Here is a 20,764-nt window from a genome sequence, read left to right as displayed (position 1 = left end):
TGAGTGGTAAACAAGCAGTAAACACAGTTGCAAACACATGCACACAAAGGCGTTGTTCTAGTTTCAGTGTATTCTGCCTTTTCTGGGCGCCCATCCTTGATGAGCGATACTTTACTCCTTTGAAAAGCCAGAGTGACAAAGCAGGAGAGAATGGATGCAGCAAAAAGGAGCCAGCCTTAGGGAGGGTTAAAACAGCTGTTTGAGTGTATATGAGTGGCTTTTACTTGTCCCCCTGCTGTACAAACACATGTGCTTTGTCCTGATAAGCCTGATGAGGAGTGAGCCGCTGTCTGTCATGTGTCTGTTATGGTGGGGATTGATCAAAGCTGTGCAGGCTCAGGGGATAAAGCCCACAAAGACGGAAAGAGGGCCGCGCTGCCTTCCTGTAAAACACAAGCCGACTGCAGCCCCGCCAACGCGCACACGTGGGGTCAGGCGGTGAGTGCGTTGGCGTGTCTTCATCTCATCTGGAGGCAACAGGCGCGTAGCATCATACAGTCACCGTGTCACCATGGGTAACAGGCGTGGAAGAGCCACTGAGCTGCTTATATGAGTGTAGGATATCAAAGAGCAAAGCCCCAGACCAAACACTCCAACAGACCATAATACCCCGCCTGGCAACCCTCGCATCACCCAGCAAACAGCCGACAGCAGCGGGCAGATTAGGAGGCTGCGTCAGGAGAGCTGTTCAGAGACTCAATGACATTCTTAAGACAACAGACAAGTCCGGGTGGTCCTGATGCACTGCTTGCATTGGATAAGTAGGCAGGCTGTCGTATGTTTGTGTCAGAGCGAGTGTGTGCGTACGTGTGTGTGCTTGAGTGGTTTATTACTGTGGTTTGGTTCAAGGACTCCCCAATGCCAATTCAATAAAATAAAACTTCAGAGATGGCTCTTGAGCTCCTGAGGGCCCTCGAGGGTCTTCTCTCTCAGCAAAGAGTAACAACAGAGGGCAAGAGTTAACCAGATCTGATGGAAGGCTTTGAAGGGTCCACCAAAGCTCTTTATTATCAATACACCCGTTTAAGATTCTTTCTCTCATTATCTTTTTATGGGCTGGGGGAGTCGGAGGGGTTACATCAAGCATCCAGAGCTCGGCTAATCAACTTTTATTCTTCTGATGGGCAATCTTACATGGCATGGCAGCTTTTAAATTCCCTACACATAAAACTCTTCATCATGAGTGCTTAAAATCTCATGGAAAATAAATTTCTGACAGTTCACTGTGAACATTGTGAAAGGCTTTGTAAAAAAAAAAAAAAGCCGCTATTGAAGATAAAAAAAAAAAGCACAGGTCAATGAGTGAAATAAACTTCTGTCATATGTGAGTTAAGGTTGCAATGGTGTGTTCAGGTACCCTGAGCTAAATACTGTAGAATTAAATTCCATTAAAGAGGTGCCATTATGCTGTTTCACATTTTAAGACATATATATATATATATATATATATATATATATAATGTTACAATGTTGTTTATGTCCATACTAAACGTGGGTGAAGTTTCAAATCTGTAGGTAAAAGTAGACTCACTGGCCACTTTATTAGGTACACCTGAAAAATCTAATGTCATTTTTCTAAGCTGTCATAGAGGTGTTAATTCAATGATATTTCAGTGTCAAGGTCATAATTGGCAGTAGGGCTGTTCTGAGCTGCGTTATATTCAGAGGTGTTTCTAATACTCTGGCCCCCTCATGTATGTAAATATGGAGGACAAAAATTTTAAGACTCAATATAATTTAGTTCAGTACAACACCACCTTTAACTACAGTCTCAGTAATAAACATCATTGAATTTACACACTTCTGACTCTCACCAAAACAAAAGTCCACAAAAAGTAAACTTCTTAAAAGCAGAATCCCTGGCAGTGCTGTTGTACTGAACTGTATTAGCTTGTACAGGTGTACCTAATGAAGTGGCCGGTGAGTGTATGTTGTATCCCCAGGCTTCTCAGCTCAGTCTGCAGGCTGCTGTGAACGCCAGGTTTCACACAGTTTCTTCTGCACGCTGCACTTTGTGAGTGTAACCTCAGCAGGATTCTGAGAGCTGGCCAATCAGAAGAAAGCAGGCTTGTAGGGGCGGGGTTTCTTAAAGGGACAGAGCTGTCTGTGTCGTTTCAGGCAGGGGCTGTATGAGGGCCTGCACAGAGCACCAGTGTGAGTTTTTTTTAACTGTTAATTTTGCTAAGCTACTCCACAGGTATCACTGAGAGAAATATGAAGCTTTAAATTAGCCTAATACCCCCCCCATTTAAACCTTCCAAAATATTGCAAAAAGGTGCATTATGCTGTTAACATGAAGATATTAAGGTAGACGACAGTATTTCCAGACGGATTGGTACTCAGAGTAAACTTAAAAGTAAACTTTCCAATAATTGTTTGATTTCTTTCATAGCTTTTATTTCTCTGACAGTGACTGAGCCTTGACTCTGGCAGCCGTGTTGTCAATAATGGAATATGATTAAATATTTGTGGTTTTCAAAAGAAGCATTTCAGTCTGTTGTGGAAAAACCTTGTGGTTTTTTCTCTTACATTCATTCTCTTTATGATTTATTATATTAATACTGCATCGGCTCTGACTCATTGCATTGTTGTTTTAGGTTTACTGTAGTGCTTTGCTTTCAAAGTGTAATGTTGTATATAATATAACCTTGGTGTTTCTCAGCAGAGGCTCAGACTCTCTCTGATCAGGTAGTTCTTCTGTCTATTAAACTGGATCTTGTCCAAAACTGCTGGACTAACAGAGCGGACGGGGGGAGTCCTTTGATTGTGATTGGCACAGAGTGGAGTTGGCTTTCAAACAGCTCTTGACAAAACACCTCTCGCCGACACCCTCATCCTTCTGTCACTATTTTGGCAGTGGGGAAAAGACTAAAGGAGGCGAGGTGAGAGGAGGGAGAGGAGAAGTGACAGGGGACTTCATCATGGGAACTTAGTGAGGACGCTAAAGGAAGGAAGCACATATTCCCCTGATTGCACAGTTATTATCTACACATTGTTTACCCCATATACTGTATGCATAAACAAACAATATGAATAACATTTTTTTTTCCATTTTATGTCATCTATCTGCAGAACAGAAATAATGCAAAGCATGCACGCACCCCCGAATAAGCACCCAGAGCCTTCACATCTGTACACATACTCCACCCTTGAAAAATAGGGCAGCCTCTGATAGGCGTGATGAAATATTAATCATCAACATTAAAGACAAATTCCCCAAACTTTATATTTCTGGGACAAGCTGAAAGATCTATGGGGTTTATTCCAAACACTAAATATTTGCATAATGGCCTGCATTCTCAACAAAATGGCTTTTATGTTATCCCACCGCTAAAGTGGTTGATTTACGGAGGAAGTGCTCGGCTCATCCCGGCTCCAAAACCTCCACTAAAGTTTATCATCAATATCCATGATCGTATTAACTTCCCACTGTGGCGATGATGGAAATGCACTTAAACATGGTGGAATACAGTTAGAGAATTTGAACCTATTACGAGCCTCTATCATCAATATGCCACTATGTGCAGAGAATCATAAATCAGAGAGGAACGCCAAGTCAGGAAGGGAAAGACTATGGTTTATCGCTGCTGCTGTAGAAAATCACACTCCCTCTCATCACTTTTTCCTCTCCTCATTTCTGGTCTTGGACTCTTCACGGTGGTCCACTCATCAGCAGCTCCTCGTCCCTCTTTGTTCTCTTTTCTGCTCACCATCTCCTCTGTGTGTATTTTTATCTTCTTCCTCTGCCCTCTCTTTGTACATTTCCTGCTGTGTGTGATGTAGCAGCTCTCTGATGAGCTCTATGGCTGACACATGCTTACCGCCAGCGCTAACTCATCATCATAGGGTCTTAATAGCCCCCAGGGCAAATGCTAATGCTAACCCCTCTGCTGCTACCTCAAAAAGCAGAGTCTATACTATACAGTACTGCTGATACCGCCTCAGCCGCTACCCCTACAGCTGCACAGCTAAGCACCTTATCTACCCAACAGGCCCGCGCTCTCATCACTGCTGATAGCATAGCACACATACTAAATAATTCTGACGCCTAAAGGCAAAGTGACTTTTTCATCAGAACAGGAAATTAGAATGCAGGCTCACTGACTCCACTTTTGACCATCTTTACTCTTCTAAACAAACGCACGTCTCTGCCACATCAAATAAAAAGAGAGAGTTTCATTAAAAAACCACGCAAATAATAACCCTGAATTTTCTTCCCCCACTTTCCAGCTGTCAGTGGGAAAAACTGCTGCTGCCTCAGCTGTTCCACCTGCTCATCCAAACATTAACTACTACCAGAGATAAGATGAAGTGTGAAACACTGTATGTGTCCCAATCCAGGGGGCCGCAGCCTTCGAAGGCCGTATTTGAAGGCCGACTGCGTCACAGAAGCGCGTCGAAGACTGTCCCAATTCGAAGGCTCCTTCAGATGCGGCCTCCGTTTCCCGGGCCGCGAAGGAATATACTTTAAAATGTTAAATGTTTTTGCTTCAACTCAATCGAATAGCGAGCGTTACACATTTAAGAAAACGAAAGAGCCCTTGAAACAAATTATCTTTAAAATAATAGGTAAGCTTACTCGACGTTAGTTAGCCCGCTAGGCGACAGGAAAGACATTTGGTGACGCGTTCGGCTTTAACGGTCTATGCAGGCTATGAATAAAGCATCCTCCGTGGGCCACCTCCCTCGAAGGCTGCAGCCCCTTGATTGGTCTCATATCTCCCTCTTTCCCTATATAATTAGTGATGATGCTGCTAGATTGCACAACATGCACACGTTACATACAGTTCATTACTTTAGTGGTTTTAATTGTACCTTGCTCCCCAAAATAACCTTCGATAATGTAATCATCACTCTAAATATCACTATCATGACAACAATCATTAACAATTTGCTGGCTCTGGTTTTCTTGCTGATGAAAGTCGATGATATGGATTAGTTCTTCCCTTGTGTGTGTGTGTGTGTGTGTGTGTGCAAGGAAATATGTAATTACCCTCTGCACTTCATAACACTCCCTCTCTGTCCTTGTTTAAATCTTCGTTGTAGTCATTTCCTTCCGCCTCTCTTCTTATACGCCTCCCCCCCCCCTCCGATGAACTTAACATTCCCACCCTCTTCTCCTCTGAGGCTCACCCCTCTCCTCTGCCGAATCGTTACCCTTTCCCCACTGTCTTATTTGCGGCGACTCACAGTTCTGGAGGTCAGCATGGGAGGGTTGTCGTTGATGTCCGTGACAGTAATGATGGCAGTGGCTGTGTTGGAGAGGCCAAAGTTCAGGTTGCCCTCCATATCCGTGGCCTGCACGATGATGGTATACTGGGACACTTTCTGTAAAAGGCAAGGAGAGGAAAGAAAACAGAGTGTGTGGTTATTCATCTGCAAAAAGCTCTCTGTTTTCTGGAGTCTACAGCAACAGCTACAGACTGTGACTCCCAGAGGAACATTAAAAAAAAAGAAAGAAAGCAGAGCTTGTTTTCTGTTCTATAGTAGCAGTCCGTGGTTTTATTTGAAACGCAGATTCACAAGGGTGAAATCTTTCATTCGACTGAGTTGAAAACTCCGCAGTGGAACGTATCCAGACTTTACACCATCTGAAGGCTGCACTGTGAAGCCTCCCCATGGGTATGCTATCAAAGACGTCGCCTATTCAGTGCCACTGATGGACAGATGTGAAGACAATGATCCAACTGACAGAGATTAATAGACTATCTATGGAGCAGTAATAGAGGGAATGATAAATGCAATTTTATCGTTTGAAATGACACAGTGTCACTTTGCTGGGAGCTGAAATATAGTTCTCTTATTTTTATTTTTGTACTTGAGTGCGTTTCGTCATGCAGCTCCATTCTCCTCTCCTCCCTCGCTCCGGCTGCATCCTCCGTCTCTTCTGCAGTCTCAGGGTGCAGTTAATGGGCTGTAGGAAGGATGGAGCCCGGGAGCCGACTGTCTGGATAATGTGTCGCGTCACTGAGATTCCCAATTACATTCCCAGTGTCTCTCTCACCTGCTAATTACCGAGTAAATATCCCAATTAGGCCGGGACGCCACGTCAGGAGGATTAGACAGCTCCGCTCGGTTCTTCTCATCTTGATGCTCGACGAGATGCTGAACTCCAACCTTGTGCACACACTCTCATTAACACCCATACGCACACACAGACACGCATAAACACACACGTGCACCTTTCTTTCTCCATATCTTGTTTAGAGGCAGTGCATGCCTGACTGTCCCATCAGCCAGTGTACGCCGTGTACACAACACTCTCACTAATTAGGCAAGGGAGTAATTATGTAGAGCTCTTCTGAACCTCTCAGCAGTGCAGCAACACCGCAGCACACCCGGCTTCCTCTAAAGGACTGAGGTCCGCTGCTGTCAACGAGCTCTCAGAAGTCCACTGCAGACCAGTGGAAACCTTCAGAGGAGTATCAGTGTGGGAGTTTATAAAGGAGAGGAAGAAGACGTTTCAAACGTAAAGAACAGAGGAGAGGAGACGGCAGGGGATGCAGCTGAGGCGCAAGGGAGGAAGACGACCAAAAATAGATGCTTCTGTGTTTTTCTGTTGTTTGGTAACACCTCCTATATCCTGGCCCGAGAAGAGAAGGGAGGTGCAGAAAGTTTCAAAGGGCCAAATGGCTGACTAAAAATGGACCAGGGAAGCACCGCGGCGTGCTGTGTAGCATCCTCCTGTGAAGTTTGTGTACAGAACATAAGCTGCCATTTTTTTCCCTGAAATGTTTGAGACTTCTGTTCTCCTGTGACATTTATCAGAGAAAGCAGACAAGAGGCGCATGTTAGTAAGCTGCAGAATCAGTGGGGAAGTGTGCATCCTTGTATGAATATATGAGAGACCTAAAGTACTAAACATCAGAGGTGGGGGACTCGAGTCACATGACTTGATTCGACTTAGACTCAAGTCGCAAATTTGAGGACTTGAGACTTGATGACTCGACAGATGACTCGTAAGGACTTGACTTTTTATGACCTCTTATGACCTTTTTTCAATTAAATATTTGCATTTATTATGTTTTGACACATGATTTGGTGATTTTTAGTGCAGTGTGCACAAACCTGGCAACCTCCAGGTTGTGAGGCAGCAAATATGGCGGGCGCTACGCCAAAAATAATTCAATTTGGATTGAAGAAGTATGTAATGGGCGACTATAAAAAAAGAAAAGAACAGAAGTTTGTAAGGTATGCGCTTCGACAACAATTCGACGACCACCACATCAATCTTCATTCGTCACTTCAAAACCCACAAAAGAAAGGAATGTAACATTAAGTTTATGCTGTGTTAGACTAGCCTCGGATCAATAATGTATTTTATTGATAAGACCTTTTTGAAAAGAAAGTCGGGGGGACTGATTCGGGGCCATTTAACCAGGTAAACTAACGTTTTTGCGGGCATGTTGCTAGCTCGCTCATTGTAGGAGGTTAATTTTCCTCATAGTTTTCTTGTATCCTGTTCCTAGAATTTGTACATTTATATAAAGTTTGAATTTTTGAACATTAAGAGTTTACTAATAATAATGAATCAGTATGTTTTTATTATACTTGACTTTAACTTTAACATTTCATGTTTAGGTGTAGAAAAGCCTATTTCATTCATTTTTGATAAACACGTACTGTCACTTTAAGAGAGCGCACCCTGGCGCACGTACTTCTGTGAAGCTGTTGAACTGTGGCGTCGAGAAGAAAAGTCAGTGGATTAACAGACTTGTGACACCTGTGGAATAAAGTTGTTTGTGTTTTCTTAACTCTACAACGGACATCGAGTGGATTTGTAAGACTACACGATTGGACGCGTGTCAGCCGAGGCTGCCATCTAGGTTGCATTTTCTGCTGTAACACTCATGGTTAAATGGTTCCAGGTGAAATGTTAACGTGAGTCCTCGCATGACATACCAGATCCCTTTCTCATGATATCTGAATTATCTTTTGATTATTTAAATGTGGAAACTGACAGATAATCAGAATTTCATATGACTTGACTTGTGACTTTCTTGACCTGAGCAACGACTCGACTTGCTTAATCTATAGCAGGGACTCGACTTGACTTGCTTGATTCTCACCACAGTGATTTGCTTGTGACTTGAGGGTAAAGACTTGAGACTTGCTTGTGACTTGCAGTATGACTTCCTCCCACCCCTGCTAAACAAACTTGTGTTTATATCTGCACATAGCACGTGTGTCTGCACACTTGTCTTTTCTTAGTGAGGACAAATGTGAGTTTTACATCTTGAGGGGGAAGGCATTTCTGTAAATGAGAGCATTTTGGCTGGTCCCTAAAGTGCTGTTTGAGTGCCAAGATTATGTTTTACAGTCAAACTTAGTTTTATCTGCGTCCCCAAGCAAACAGGGACCAACTCAAAGAAAACACAGTTCAAACTTAGAGGTCAAAAACTCTAGGGGAACTTTTTCACAAACATATTTACACGTCCGGCAGTTTTGGGGTCATGAAGTTGTGTTTCTGTTTCCGTCGATCTGGCAACTGTAAGTCCAATATTCACTCTCAGCTTTGTTTTTGGTCTGTACTGACTCCTGAGGGAAATATCTGGCTCTTTAGCAGCTAAACGCTCCACTATTTCCTCCATGTAACTGCTAAATGTGTATTTTGTTTGGTGCTGAGTCGGTCTTTACAGCCTTTTTTTTTAAATGAAAACAGCTGCCTGCTCTTGCTGAAAACGACACTATGAGAGCGGTGAGTGAACCGAAGCAGCAAAGTTGCAGTCTGCTAAACAATAAGCTAAAACCAAAGCTCCGGAAAATTGTTACTGTAAGACTGTAAATTAATGCGGCTTTAACTTTTAATAAATTAGCTGTTGAAAGTGTCTTGGAGGTGCGTCTGAGGAAGGCTAACCGCTCTGTGGCTAACCAGATCACATTGAGGTTGTTGGTCTTGGGTGTGAATATGTGTAACACAGTTACTGTGAGGGTGCGTCTGATTTCTCAGTGATGCTACCCTGGATAAATAGAGGTTATAAACAAACTTGGAGGCTAGGATGAATTCGATTTTCGCAGGTATAGCAGAACAAACATGCTTGTGTATGCTTGTGTATGCGTGTGTGTGCGTAGAGGGGGTAGGGGTTTAATCCTAAATTATGGGTGACTGCCTGGATTAGCAGTGCGCAGAAAAAACAGAGTAAAAATAAGCGACAGCGGTTCAGCTGAGACATTTTTACCTCTCTCTCCCCCTTGGCACCCTCATGTCTCATCTTCACTGCCAAATTCACACTCACTTCCTCCCAGCTCGTTGTAATACCCCGTCTGCCCGGCTCGGTTTTTGTTCTATCGCTCCCTTTAGTTTTCCTTTTTTCCCCTCAATTGCCTGTGTTTTATCGAGTGTAGATGCGATTATATGGGCTTTTGTGTTTGTCTGACAGGTGTCAAGGGCATTCTATCTCCGATATTTCCACTCTATCTTCACCACACAAACACACACACACGAGCACAGACGGGTGAGACAGACTCGCGCTCACACACAACACAACGTGAGCAGCCCACTGCAGCGTGATGTGTTGTTAATAGGTCTGTCACTGGTGACAGTTTGGGAGGATGATCTGTCTCGGAGATTTCTTTGCAGAGTTGTCACTGGCACATCCATGTCGCGAGAATAAACACATTTGGATCTTGTCACAACTTTTATAGCTCCATAAACAAGGTGACCGCAGAAGAAGGCAATTTACTGTAAAAAAAAAAAAGGCGCGTTGATGTGTGTGTAGTGACAAATGGCGAGAAAGCATTTGTAAGTCGCATCTCAGAGTGTCATCAGAGTAAACAATGCTGTGATGAACTGTGCTTCATAAACAGAGATAAAGGTGCATCATCAGGACAGCTACTCAAACTGTCTGGACGCCACTTAATTGCTAAAAGCGTTACACACTCCTGACTTGTGTTGATTGTTTTGCTTAATTTCGTTTCTGTCAAACATTAAAAAGCCTTCAGCGAATGCTTCAGGACGGAGAAGACCAACCTCTCGATCAAGCCCGGGTGCCACCGTCACAATGTCTCCGGTCTCGCTGTTGATGGTGAACATGTTGGGGATGGGGCTGTGCGGCGTCTGGGACAGGATTCGATAGCGCACCATGCCGTTAGCTGTGGTGTTGTCATCAGCATCGAACGCCGACAGGTGCATCACATACGTCCCTGATAAAGAAAAAAACATTTTATCAACATAGATATCCAAGCAGACAAGCATTATGTAAAAGAAAATATAAAGCAGGGAAGACAACTTCCATTACGTAGCAATAGATTCATTTGAACCTAACTTGTGTTCACACAAGACTTGCTAACATCTGGTCTGGTTTGCCCAGTAGTTTATGGAGGCTAATGTTAGCTAACTTCTCTAAATCAGTTCGCTGACCTGATGGCCTCGACTCATCTGTACTTTTGCTGCTGTTACACTCTGTTTTAACATGTCACATTAACATTTCACTGGTTTTATCTCTCAAAAGCAAAAAAAGAATCTGACTCAAGTTAATGTTAGGAGTTGAAGTATAATTCAGTGTCTTTATTCTTTAAATACCTCTGTGCCCACTGCGCCTGCTGTTATATGAACACTGACATATAATTGTCTCTACAAAATTAACTTTCGACTCTGATTATTTTGTGCTGTTGTGTCTTCTACTGGATATTTAAAGTGAAACAAAACAAAATACTTGGTTCACTACAGCGGTGTACGAAAATACTGATTCACTTGAGTATCCTGAAATAATGTTTAAAATTTGTGTTGTGTGTTTTGTGTAGTGCCATTTGACTCTTTCACTCCAGTGTAACAACAAAAACTGAATGAGAAAGTATATATGGCAATATACTTAAAGCCCCCCTCCAGTGAAAATCCAGTGTTTAACCCTGTAAACATCTCCATGTGGTGTTCTTCATGTGCTACAAGACATATCAGGGACAGCATCAGCAGTCATCTCCATGGCTGGGCCTGTCTGCTTTTAAACTGCAGTGTACCAAGGACAGGCTGAACAACACGTTTTCAGATTGGCAGGTTTGAGACGTCACAAACCAAAGGAGCCAATCCCGTTAATGGACGGGGTGACGCTATGCATATCCTGTGTAACCTATGGCAACCACTTCTAACGTAATTATTACTAATTACTAAATTTCAAGTTAGCTAAGTTTCAACGAGTTGCCACTGAACGATAGCAGAGAGGTGTTTTGTTCTTGTGACAGAGGGGCCGGTTGTAAATTTGCATAGTGGGCGGGGCCTATGCAGGAATTTTTAATGAGGAAGATTAGGAGATGCCTTGGGAGGATTTTTCCGAGGTAATTAACGTACTTAATCCTCTTGGTTCTCTGAGGAACATAAGGCTGTGACTATCTGCTTCCATCTGGTCCTATATATTGGCACCATATTGTATCCTAACCTGCAGTGTATCGCCAGTTTCTTACAATATACAGCCCTAGTGCGCAATGCAGCTCGGCTTAATCAATGATTGTGACTACAGATTTGAATAACAGATACATTCCTGGTACTAACCATACTGAAACAGGTTCATGTGTGCATAAATATGGTTAATAATTTAGATTAATTAATGGTAACGATTTAATAACCCTTGCTATAATGTAGCATCTTTAGATTGATGCTAGCAGAATGTTGGACACCTGTTCTGTAAATAATAAATACTCAATATAAAATGTGCAGATATAATTTTGATCATTTTTAGCAGCTACATAACTCACATTTAATTTTACATTTACTTTATTTTGTGAAAATCCGTCAAACTTAATAAAAGTTTCTTTTCAACTACTCAAAACGAGAAACTCAAAGAACATTTTGTCCATTCCATTATTCATACTCTAATTACTATGTATTAATATTGCATAACAATGAGCTAATAAACCATCTAAATGTTTGATGAATCCCTCGCTTACATTTAATCCTAAATTGTTGGAAATCAGATCTGTAAATAAAAAACTCAGACAATAGTCAGAAGTGGGCACAGCCGCGTTGGAGACAGTACAGCACCATCCGTCCATGAATGCACCACTTGTTTGCTGCCTCCACACACTCATATAACTCTGTGGGATCACTGCCTGTCACCCAATCTCTCCATCTCTCTCTCCCTCCCTCTCGCTGTACCTCTCTCACAGCCGGTTCTAATTGCCAGAGATAGTGATATCATGCCAGTGACAGCCCCTGTCCGAGGATAATTGTAACCGCAGCTCCCATTTCAAACTTCATTACATTTCAAAGCAACATTTGTCAATGACTCGGCCAGAGGGAGCACTCTAAAGGCCTCTCAGCGCGGCGAGGAAGAGAGACGGCAGGAACAGAGGGAGGGAGAGGAAAAGAGAAATAGAGGACAGACTCCATATTTGGTTTGATTCCAAGAGGAGCGACTATCAGTCCTCCACTCGTCACTTTCTTTTCTGGAGATGGAGGGATAGAGAGGAGGAGATGAAGAATCACAATGTGTCACACATCGCTGGGGTAATTTCATTAAGCTGCACTCTTAGGGGGTTTAATGTGGACCCTTTGTACGGGCGTCCTAAGCTGTGCCTGACAGGATTAGGTCCCCATAATGACTCTTTAATTTGCAAACTAATTCAAGTCTGTAATTGGCCTTCCATTGAAACCACTGGAGCTCTAAATTCTAAAAGTCGCTTTTTTTTATTATTATTGTTCAGCTGAATGTCACGCATGCACCAGAGACTGCTGCGTGGGGCAAGGGCGGGCAAGAGGGGGGCAGAGAATATAGCAGAGAAGAAGGAAAGACAGAAAGGAAGAAAAGAAATAAAGTAAATGAGCACCTGGACACCCCTCGAGATCACCTCTTGTGTTAGAAAATCAGGCCCATCAGGCTCACGCTCACACACACACAGATGCACATGGAGAACTCATCTCTGTGTTTCTTCCGCTCTGAGGTTAGACATAAAATGACCCAGTGGTGCTACAGCGTGGTACATTTAATCCTCAATCTCCTCTCCAGCCTGAGCACCCTCTTTGGTTTATGGCCGCTGCTGCAGCCGGCTAAATGAAGAGCCACTGTGGGAGACGAATTCTCCGTCTGTCTGCTAAATCAAGGGGAATGGAAAATTCTGTGTTGCGTCAAAGATTCACTGGTGTGCTCATATTTTTAACGACACCAATCTCTCCGGATATACTAGCCGATCTGCCTCTGTCCACCCGTGTCCAAATCCCTCACCCCTCCACATATTTATTTAATCTTTCATAATAAATACTTCTGTCCTGTAAAGGCTCCTGCCTCACACTTTACTTGTTGTTTTGTCCTCCTATACATCCATACATTCATGCTTCCCTACCTGGTTTCGAGCCTTCATCCACAGAGCCGTTGTACACCTGGTTTTTGAACTCCGGTCTGTTGTCGTTCATGTCGATAACGAAGATGTACAGATCGATCGGGTTCTCAACCTGGTTTCCATTCATGTCCACGGCATGGGCTCGAAGCTAGGAGACACAAAAACACAAGACATGAAGGTAGAACATCACAGGAGCAGAAAGGAATGTGATGTCTGTGATGAGCTCTTGGATTCGTGTTTGATGAATAAAGCAGAATAATGAGCACGATAGGACTTTATTTTCTGCACACTACATTTACATCGTTGGTGTAACTTCCACTGAGATCTAGGAGATTACTTTTCAACCCCTTTTTCCATCACGGACCAAACTCTGCCATACTTTAACCTCCAGTGCCTGTGTTTTGAAGAAACAGACAATTAAATGCATACTGTAATTACCAGGTAGACCTAACGGCGGGACCATGGTCCACCAGAAAAGACGGGACTCAAGTCAGTTTCCTATTGAACCACGGTCTGGTTCGATTCAGGTGAGAACATAATGGGACTTAGAGTAGGACCTAAAACTAAAACATGTGCATTGTGGGTTGTTAACGAAGTTGACACTTGCTGAGACAGCCACGCAGCTAAACGAGTTGAGGACAAACGTAGGGGAGCGACGAGGTGAGGGCTCTGACAGGGCTCACCAAACAATTTACAAATGCTTGTGGAAACGCACAAGAATACGGAGGTAGATTAGAATTGATCGAACTGCAGAACAATGTCAGCTAAAAGGAGAAAAAACTCATTGGGCGGATGTGGCTCAGTAATAGAGTCGGCTGTCTTTCAGTTGGAAGGTTGGTGGTTTGATCCCCATCCCGTGTCTACATGTCGACTGCACCCCAAATTGCTCCCGTTGCCAGAGGCATCAATGAAGACTGATTGACGGTTTAGGTAGCAGCCTCTGCCATCAGTGTATGAACGTATGTGAATGTGTGAATGTGACATGTAGTATAAAAGCAGCTTTGAGTGGTCGCAAGACTAGAAAAGCGCTACATAAGTGCAGTCCATTTATATGAAGGTCTACGACCCTCGCTCTTCTTGTTCTCTGTCTTTGTTTACTTCATGGAGTTTTCCCTCGTGGACATTCTGACCAATCAGAAAGCAGTTTCCTCGCGCATCAAATCTTTACGTCTGCTGGTAAAAGCTGCCGTCTGAACACAAACCAAACTGGAGGCAAAATGCAAAATGCAGCATTGGAACAATCTGGTCTTTTATTCGGATCAAACAAACAGACTTCAGGTGTGAAAGCACCTCAAACTTTCAGTCTGCTTTCATCTGGTCTGGTTCTTTGCAGTCTGAGCATGCCTCTGAAACCAAACCTTCACATTAGCTGCTGTTTTCGCCTTCAGTTTAATAGCTGTTGGCATATTTGAATGTCATTTCTCTGTCTAACTCCTGGGATAGCTGCCCGCATCCCCTCAGCTCCCGTTTGTCTCCGCTCGGGAGTGGACAAAAGAAACAACATAAATAAAACACCAACAAAACTCAAAGCAGTGAATTGTTTTACCCTTCAAGGTGAATACTTTCACAGAACCACCTCTGCACTGTTTTTGAAATTTGGCATCCAACCCTGCTCATGAAAACAAGAGGCTGATAAAATCTGCATTATTGAATAAAACTATGTAGAAGTTTCTAAAAGTTGTCCAAACCCTGCACCACTTCATCAAAGAGGGTCAGAAGAGGAACTGAGGATATTTCTCTCGCAGAGTAACTGCCTTTGCTTACACTTCTCCACACTTCTTATCTCTTTTACTTTTAGTCCCCAGAAGTTTTTATCTCAGCGAAAAACAAAACAAGAAACATCTCATTTTATTGGAAGTTGGCTCTGTAGTAAAGGCAAGGTGTCTGTTTCAGGATCACCGCGTTGGATCCCAGGCCAACGTTCTGTCTGCTTTCGTTTGAAGGCGAGTCTTGAAATCTCTTCGCTTTCCCTCTGACTACACAAACGCCGTCAGCTTGCTCAAACTCAACTCAGCCGAGCTCAGATCAATGGAATCACCGACTCGGATTCCTCACCAAGTTTGGACACGCTGCAAAATGTCTTTACTGTTTTCTCTCGTATGAAGTCTGGAGGGATAAAAGAGAAAATAAGTGAATTATCAGGGAAATGTCGGCTTTATATAAATGCTCGTGGTTTGTTTTTTCACTCCATACGTGAAGGTCAAACGATCCAATTGAAGTGGCATTTCAAAATGACGCCCTCGCTTCTCTCTAAAGCTGTTTTGATTCGCCTCACCTTAGCTGGGAATGTTTATATCCCTGAACATGACTTATTCAGCGATATTCCTGTCAGTGAGAAGCACTGGGGATGTGTAGTTTATATCATATGAAGGGAAAAAACCAAATGCAGATGCTATCTACGCCCCGCTCTTAACAACACAGGCAGATAAATATTTATTCTCTTAAAATGTCAGCTATCAATTTCAGGAAAAGGGCCGTACATCGAAGGAAGGATTGAGGGAGAGGATGATAAAGTGATGAAATTGGAAGGGGCAGCAGGAAAATGAAAACATGAGAGCAACAGATTGAGAAGAAAGATGAAAAACTGTAACATGAGCTTTTTTTTTTTGTGGTCATGTGTGAAGAATTGAGGGAACGCTACTCTTTCCATCTGAGCATGCATGATGGGAAAAAAACGCTACCTGGCCACTGCAGGAGCATGAGAGCAAGATAAGTGAAATAGCCTCCGGGCTCGTCGCGGCAGGAAATAGAATAAGCAGCCTTCTCCATCGGCTTCTTCCCCTCAGAGAGGTGAAGATCTTCTCCACCGCCGCCCATCCTCTCCTCCTCTCCCACTCCGCACCTCCACCAAAATTGTGCCTTCAGGTCTCCCCGAGGTTAATTTGACTTTACTTTTTCCACTGCATTGTCTGATCCGTCCTGCACCCAATATCCGCGCGCTGCCATCGCATATCGTATCTCTCCGTGCCGCAGCAGGCAAGCAGCCAGGACCCCCTTATCTCCACCCACCCTCGTCCCTCCATCCCGCAAGCACCCACACCTTAATTCAATAACAGCAGGAGTCAGGAGATTACCGCCATGTTTAAAGAAGGCATAATGTAGTTCTGGGTGCACATTAAAGTTATTATCTTGAAAGGCAGAGGGAGAAAACAGACGGTACCAGGCAGCGCTCGGCATTTGGCAAAGAGGCACCGTCCTGACAGAGAAAACAGCAGACCCACAACCTCCAAGGTTTCTCTCCTCATATGAATGCAGCTTGTTACATGGTTGCTTTTGAATTTCAGAGTGCTCATTCTTTTGCAATGAAAAGCCCCAGACCGTAACTTTGTTCCGTCCTTGCATGAAAAATAAGTAAACAAAAGAAAGAGCACAAAGTCAGATTAAAGTTTCGTGTGTGTTGGAGCTTTCCAGGATGCTGCTGCTCTGAGAATAAAATCCATCCCGTCTTTAAAGTTCGAGGATTGAGGATGTTTTTTTCCCCCCTACAGCTCACGCTTTAATTGTCTTCCCGTTGCTCTAACAGCATCTACTCTGAGAGGCCTTTAATTGAACTGCAACACCTTTCCTCATCTGTTTACTCGTACATCTTTACCTCGTCCCATCTGGTTTCTCCCCGCACTTAGTATTCCGCGGTAACTACCACTTTCCCTCTACAACAAACACGGAGTTTAACTCGAACAGCCTTTAGCAGGGCCCTCCGCCTTTCTTAACAAATCACCTCATTGATTGGAGTTTCTCCGGGGTATAAATCTTCTCAGCACGCACTGAGAGGTGGGGCCTGCCAGCTCAGGGGGACTGTAAGTCAGACCAGACTCCTATATAAATACGAGGAAGGCGGCAGGTACAGAGACAGAGAGAAACGGAGAGCAAAACTTAAAGTGATGAAGCCGGTGTTGTTGCTCTATAAATCAAAGCTTGGGGCTCTATTTTTCTGCATTAGAAAATAAAGTGGAAAGACTAACTTAAGCAGCGATTCAGGTCGTTACTTTTCTAGAATTTTAACAGCACCTTGCTGGACTAAATTACATTTTCATGCCTAGAGAGGAGATTTGATATTTTGACTTTAGCACAGCATGAATGAATCAAGGATGGCAGTGTTTGCTGCACTGGGCCAAAAGCACGTTTACAGGAGGCCAGTTGACTTTGTGAAGGGCACATTGACAGCAGTAAAAAAAAAAGTATTTTAAACATTTGGAAATGAAGCTTAACTGCCTGAGTGTTAGAAAACATTGGCACCACTCTCATGCCTGCACACTAAATATAAAGCCAGAGGCAGGAGATGAGTAGCTCAGCTTTGCATAAAGATTGAAAGCAGCTAACCTTGCTCTCCAAAGGCTTATAAAGGCTGCATATTAGCAGCTTTACATCTAAGGTGAGATACATTAAATGGTTGGTAAATTGGTAAGACTTTGAGGGGCTGTCAGGTCAGATTTCTTTTTTTAACTTTTGACTTAGCTAGGCTAGCTGTTCCCTCTGATTCAAGTCTTTACGCTAAGCTAACCTTAGCTGCTGTGGGTACCGTTGCAAACATGGGATTTCTATCAACGTTTTCTCATTTAACTTTGAACAAGAAAGAAAAGAAAGCTAATCTATTAAAGCGCAGCATGAGACTGAAGTTTATCTTGTAATGTTGCCAAAAGTACCACAAAATTCGGTGTATCAGACGCACTTTTAATACATTTATTTTCATCTAAAAAGTGGCCTGCGTCCTATATACCGGCGTGACCAATACACCAGTACAAAATGCAATATTTTATATAAGCTAGCTAACGAATTGTCACAGACATGCGACGACACGATCGCCGGTGCAGCCGCCACCTTCACAACAATCAACGTTACTGTAGGCTGCTAGCTAGCGCACCGGTAGCTAGCAGGATCGCAAACTCGACATGGTGAAAACAGATGGTAGACTGTAATTTGTGTGTTGTCAATTTGTTTTAAATAAATTGAATGTTGGAATAACTTATACATGTTTTTATCAATAAATAGCTACAGAGAACCTCTTTTCCCTCTGTGACGCCCCCAAAACAGATTGCGTCTTATATTCCAGATTTTACGATACAACCCAAAATGTTTGTGTATCAAAATCCTGCCTCGAACCCAGGTTTAATTGTTCAGTCAGTGCGTCTTTTCGTCATATACCACTGTTACACGCATTGTAGTTAAAAAGCCATGACAAAGGTAATGTGACAGTCTGAGAGCTAATGATTAATTATCACATTCTCTAACATATACGTCACATCAGACAGATGCTTCGCACTTCCACAGCTGTAGTATGTGAGTGAAGAGGTGCAAATTGGAAATTCTATGATTCATTTAGTCATCACAGTGCAGACTGACGGATAATTACAAAGAAAAAGAAAAAGATGAGTATCTTTAAACATGATAAAAAGAAGAGATGAGGTTTATTCTATATATACTAAATAAACACACATTTCTTTCCTAACTACCTGCCTGTCTAGTTATATTATATTATTCATTTTCTCATAAGCAAGGACTTGTTTATAATGTAGAGTACACCACGCACTTGTCAACACCCCTTTTTGTTTATAGATGCGTGGTATGTATGTGGTACCTACGTGTCAGGGTTAATTGGCTGTACAGTAATGTTCCTGGCATGCAATTAAAAGGTCATCGCTGTTCTGTGTGATTGTACAATGTGTGTGTGTGCGTGGAAGTAAGAGAGAGACGCACACTCACATGGTAAGAGGAGCGATGTTCTCGATCGAGAGGCTTGGTGACGAACATCTTTCCGAGCACGGGGTCGATGTTGAACACCTCGTTGGGCGGTTGATCTGCTCCCACCCCGGTGATGCTGTAGCGGATGGAGATGTCCTGGTCCTGGTCCGAACGAATCTGCATCAACAGAAACAAAGACAAACACTCAGACATACTGTGTTTGAAACTTTCTGCTTCTGTTCCTGTTCTGTGGAAATTGGAGTCAAACATAAAGTTACCGGGGCCATCCTGCACCTATTTGCGCGCCATGCGAGATGAGTTGTTTATTATTCAAGCAGCAGTTTGTGATATAAAGATTTCATCCTTACACAATCTCAGAAACCTGATATTGCATATTTTTCAGAGGAAACCTGCTCAGAAACAAACACACACATACACAGATTCATCACAGTTTTACATCTCCAGCTTCGACGTATTCGAGGATCCCATCAGTGTTGCTGCGGGGAGCGCTGTGCGTTCTGTTTGTCAGGATTGGAAAGCTTCAAAAGGGAACATTTTAATTCAATGTTTTGTGGAAGGGGAAATAAAATCAGAATATGTTTACTGTTAAATGTGAGAATAAGGTATGGATTTATTAAGATTTGCCGGAGCCAAGCTGGGACGACGGACGTGTTGTGAACAAAATTGACAATTAGGGAGGAAAGTAAAAGTAGGAGGCTGCTGCTGTTGTGTAATTAGGGAAGCGACTACAGGCACCACAACAATAAACACACTCTGAGGAGGCAAAAAATGGGGCAGAGGCAAATAATGGTCTCAACTCCAGGGGTGCACGCAAAAAGAGAGTTATTTAATAACTGTGGGAGATGGGGAGCGGCATGTTCTTTAAGAAAGAGGCCTGTATTTTGGTTCAGCTTTCCTTTCCAGATACACAGCTAATAGGTGCATTAAGTGCGCGGCTGGGCCTGTGATTGGGGCTGGAGTGCTGTGTAATTGGGACTCATTTGAGGAGTTTTTCAATTTAGTGCCCAAATAGAGTCCAAACCTCTGAGCATCCCATCCCTGTCCATTAACTGCATGACAACCCGCGGACATCAGCCGGTGTATCAAAATGACTCAATCATGCACTTACTTGAGATGCGGGAACATTCTGTACTCAAACACACACACACACACACACACACGCACGCACACATTTTCTTATAATCAATGACGATTTCAGGGATAGAGCCCGAGTGCACCAGATGAGTAAGACTGTCCAAAGTTGTCGCCATCTTTCACCACTTGAGGAACCAATTTAGCCGCTCTCTTGACACACCGGGAATTCTGCCCCGCTGAGAAAATAGCTGGAGCAGCTAACAAGGACACGAGACGGACATACAGTATTAGACAGGTGTCATCCTGACTCTTCCTGCAAGTGGAAGAAAAAGCTGTCACCATCACTGACAATGATATTATCACTGCTCCCCTTCTCATCTCTTCATCAACTGTCTATGAGAGAGATCCGCTTTTCTAATCAAACAAATGTGATCAGGTATAGACGGTGTTTCTGTAACAATGCAAGAGGAGCTGTCACAGCATCCCGCTAATGCTGTTTGTGCGTGTGTGTTTTCTTTAGGGAATAGAGGGAGGAGAGCGTCAGAATGCGCTGCACATTTCTCACTGAATTACCGCTGACAGCTATGATAATTAACGAGCTGCAGGCATCGACTGCTATTACTTCAAAGAAACTCTCCCCGCTAAACACCAACAAACTAACAAATACCCAGCGAGCAACTCAGCTGAACCCCTCAATGTTCAGCCATTACCCTCCTCTACA

General features: G+C 43.2%; 1 protein-coding gene across 1 annotated transcript in view; it reads right to left on the bottom strand.

Annotated features, from left to right (window-relative positions):
- LOC138589442 (cadherin-4-like) overlaps positions 1 to 20,764 on the bottom strand; it is a 257,011-nt gene that overhangs the window by 29,743 nt on the left and 206,504 nt on the right. Inside the window, exons 6-9 of the mRNA XM_069659713.1 lie at positions 18,970 to 19,125; positions 13,273 to 13,417; positions 9,971 to 10,143; positions 5,191 to 5,328 (exon numbers count right to left, since the gene is read on the bottom strand). Coding sequence (XP_069515814.1) covers positions 5,191 to 5,328; positions 9,971 to 10,143; positions 13,273 to 13,417; positions 18,970 to 19,125 — 612 coding nt within the window. The remainder of the gene's footprint in view (positions 1 to 5,190; positions 5,329 to 9,970; positions 10,144 to 13,272; positions 13,418 to 18,969; positions 19,126 to 20,764) is intronic.

Source organism: Semicossyphus pulcher, unplaced genomic scaffold (genome assembly GCF_022749685.1).
Source record: "Semicossyphus pulcher isolate SPU_LCO1_2020_fin unplaced genomic scaffold, fSemPul1.0.p SCAF_13, whole genome shotgun sequence".
NCBI lineage: Eukaryota > Metazoa > Chordata > Actinopteri > Labriformes > Labridae > Semicossyphus > Semicossyphus pulcher.
Note: the sequence above shows the minus strand (reverse complement) of the source record. Positions and strands in the feature narration are given on the sequence as shown.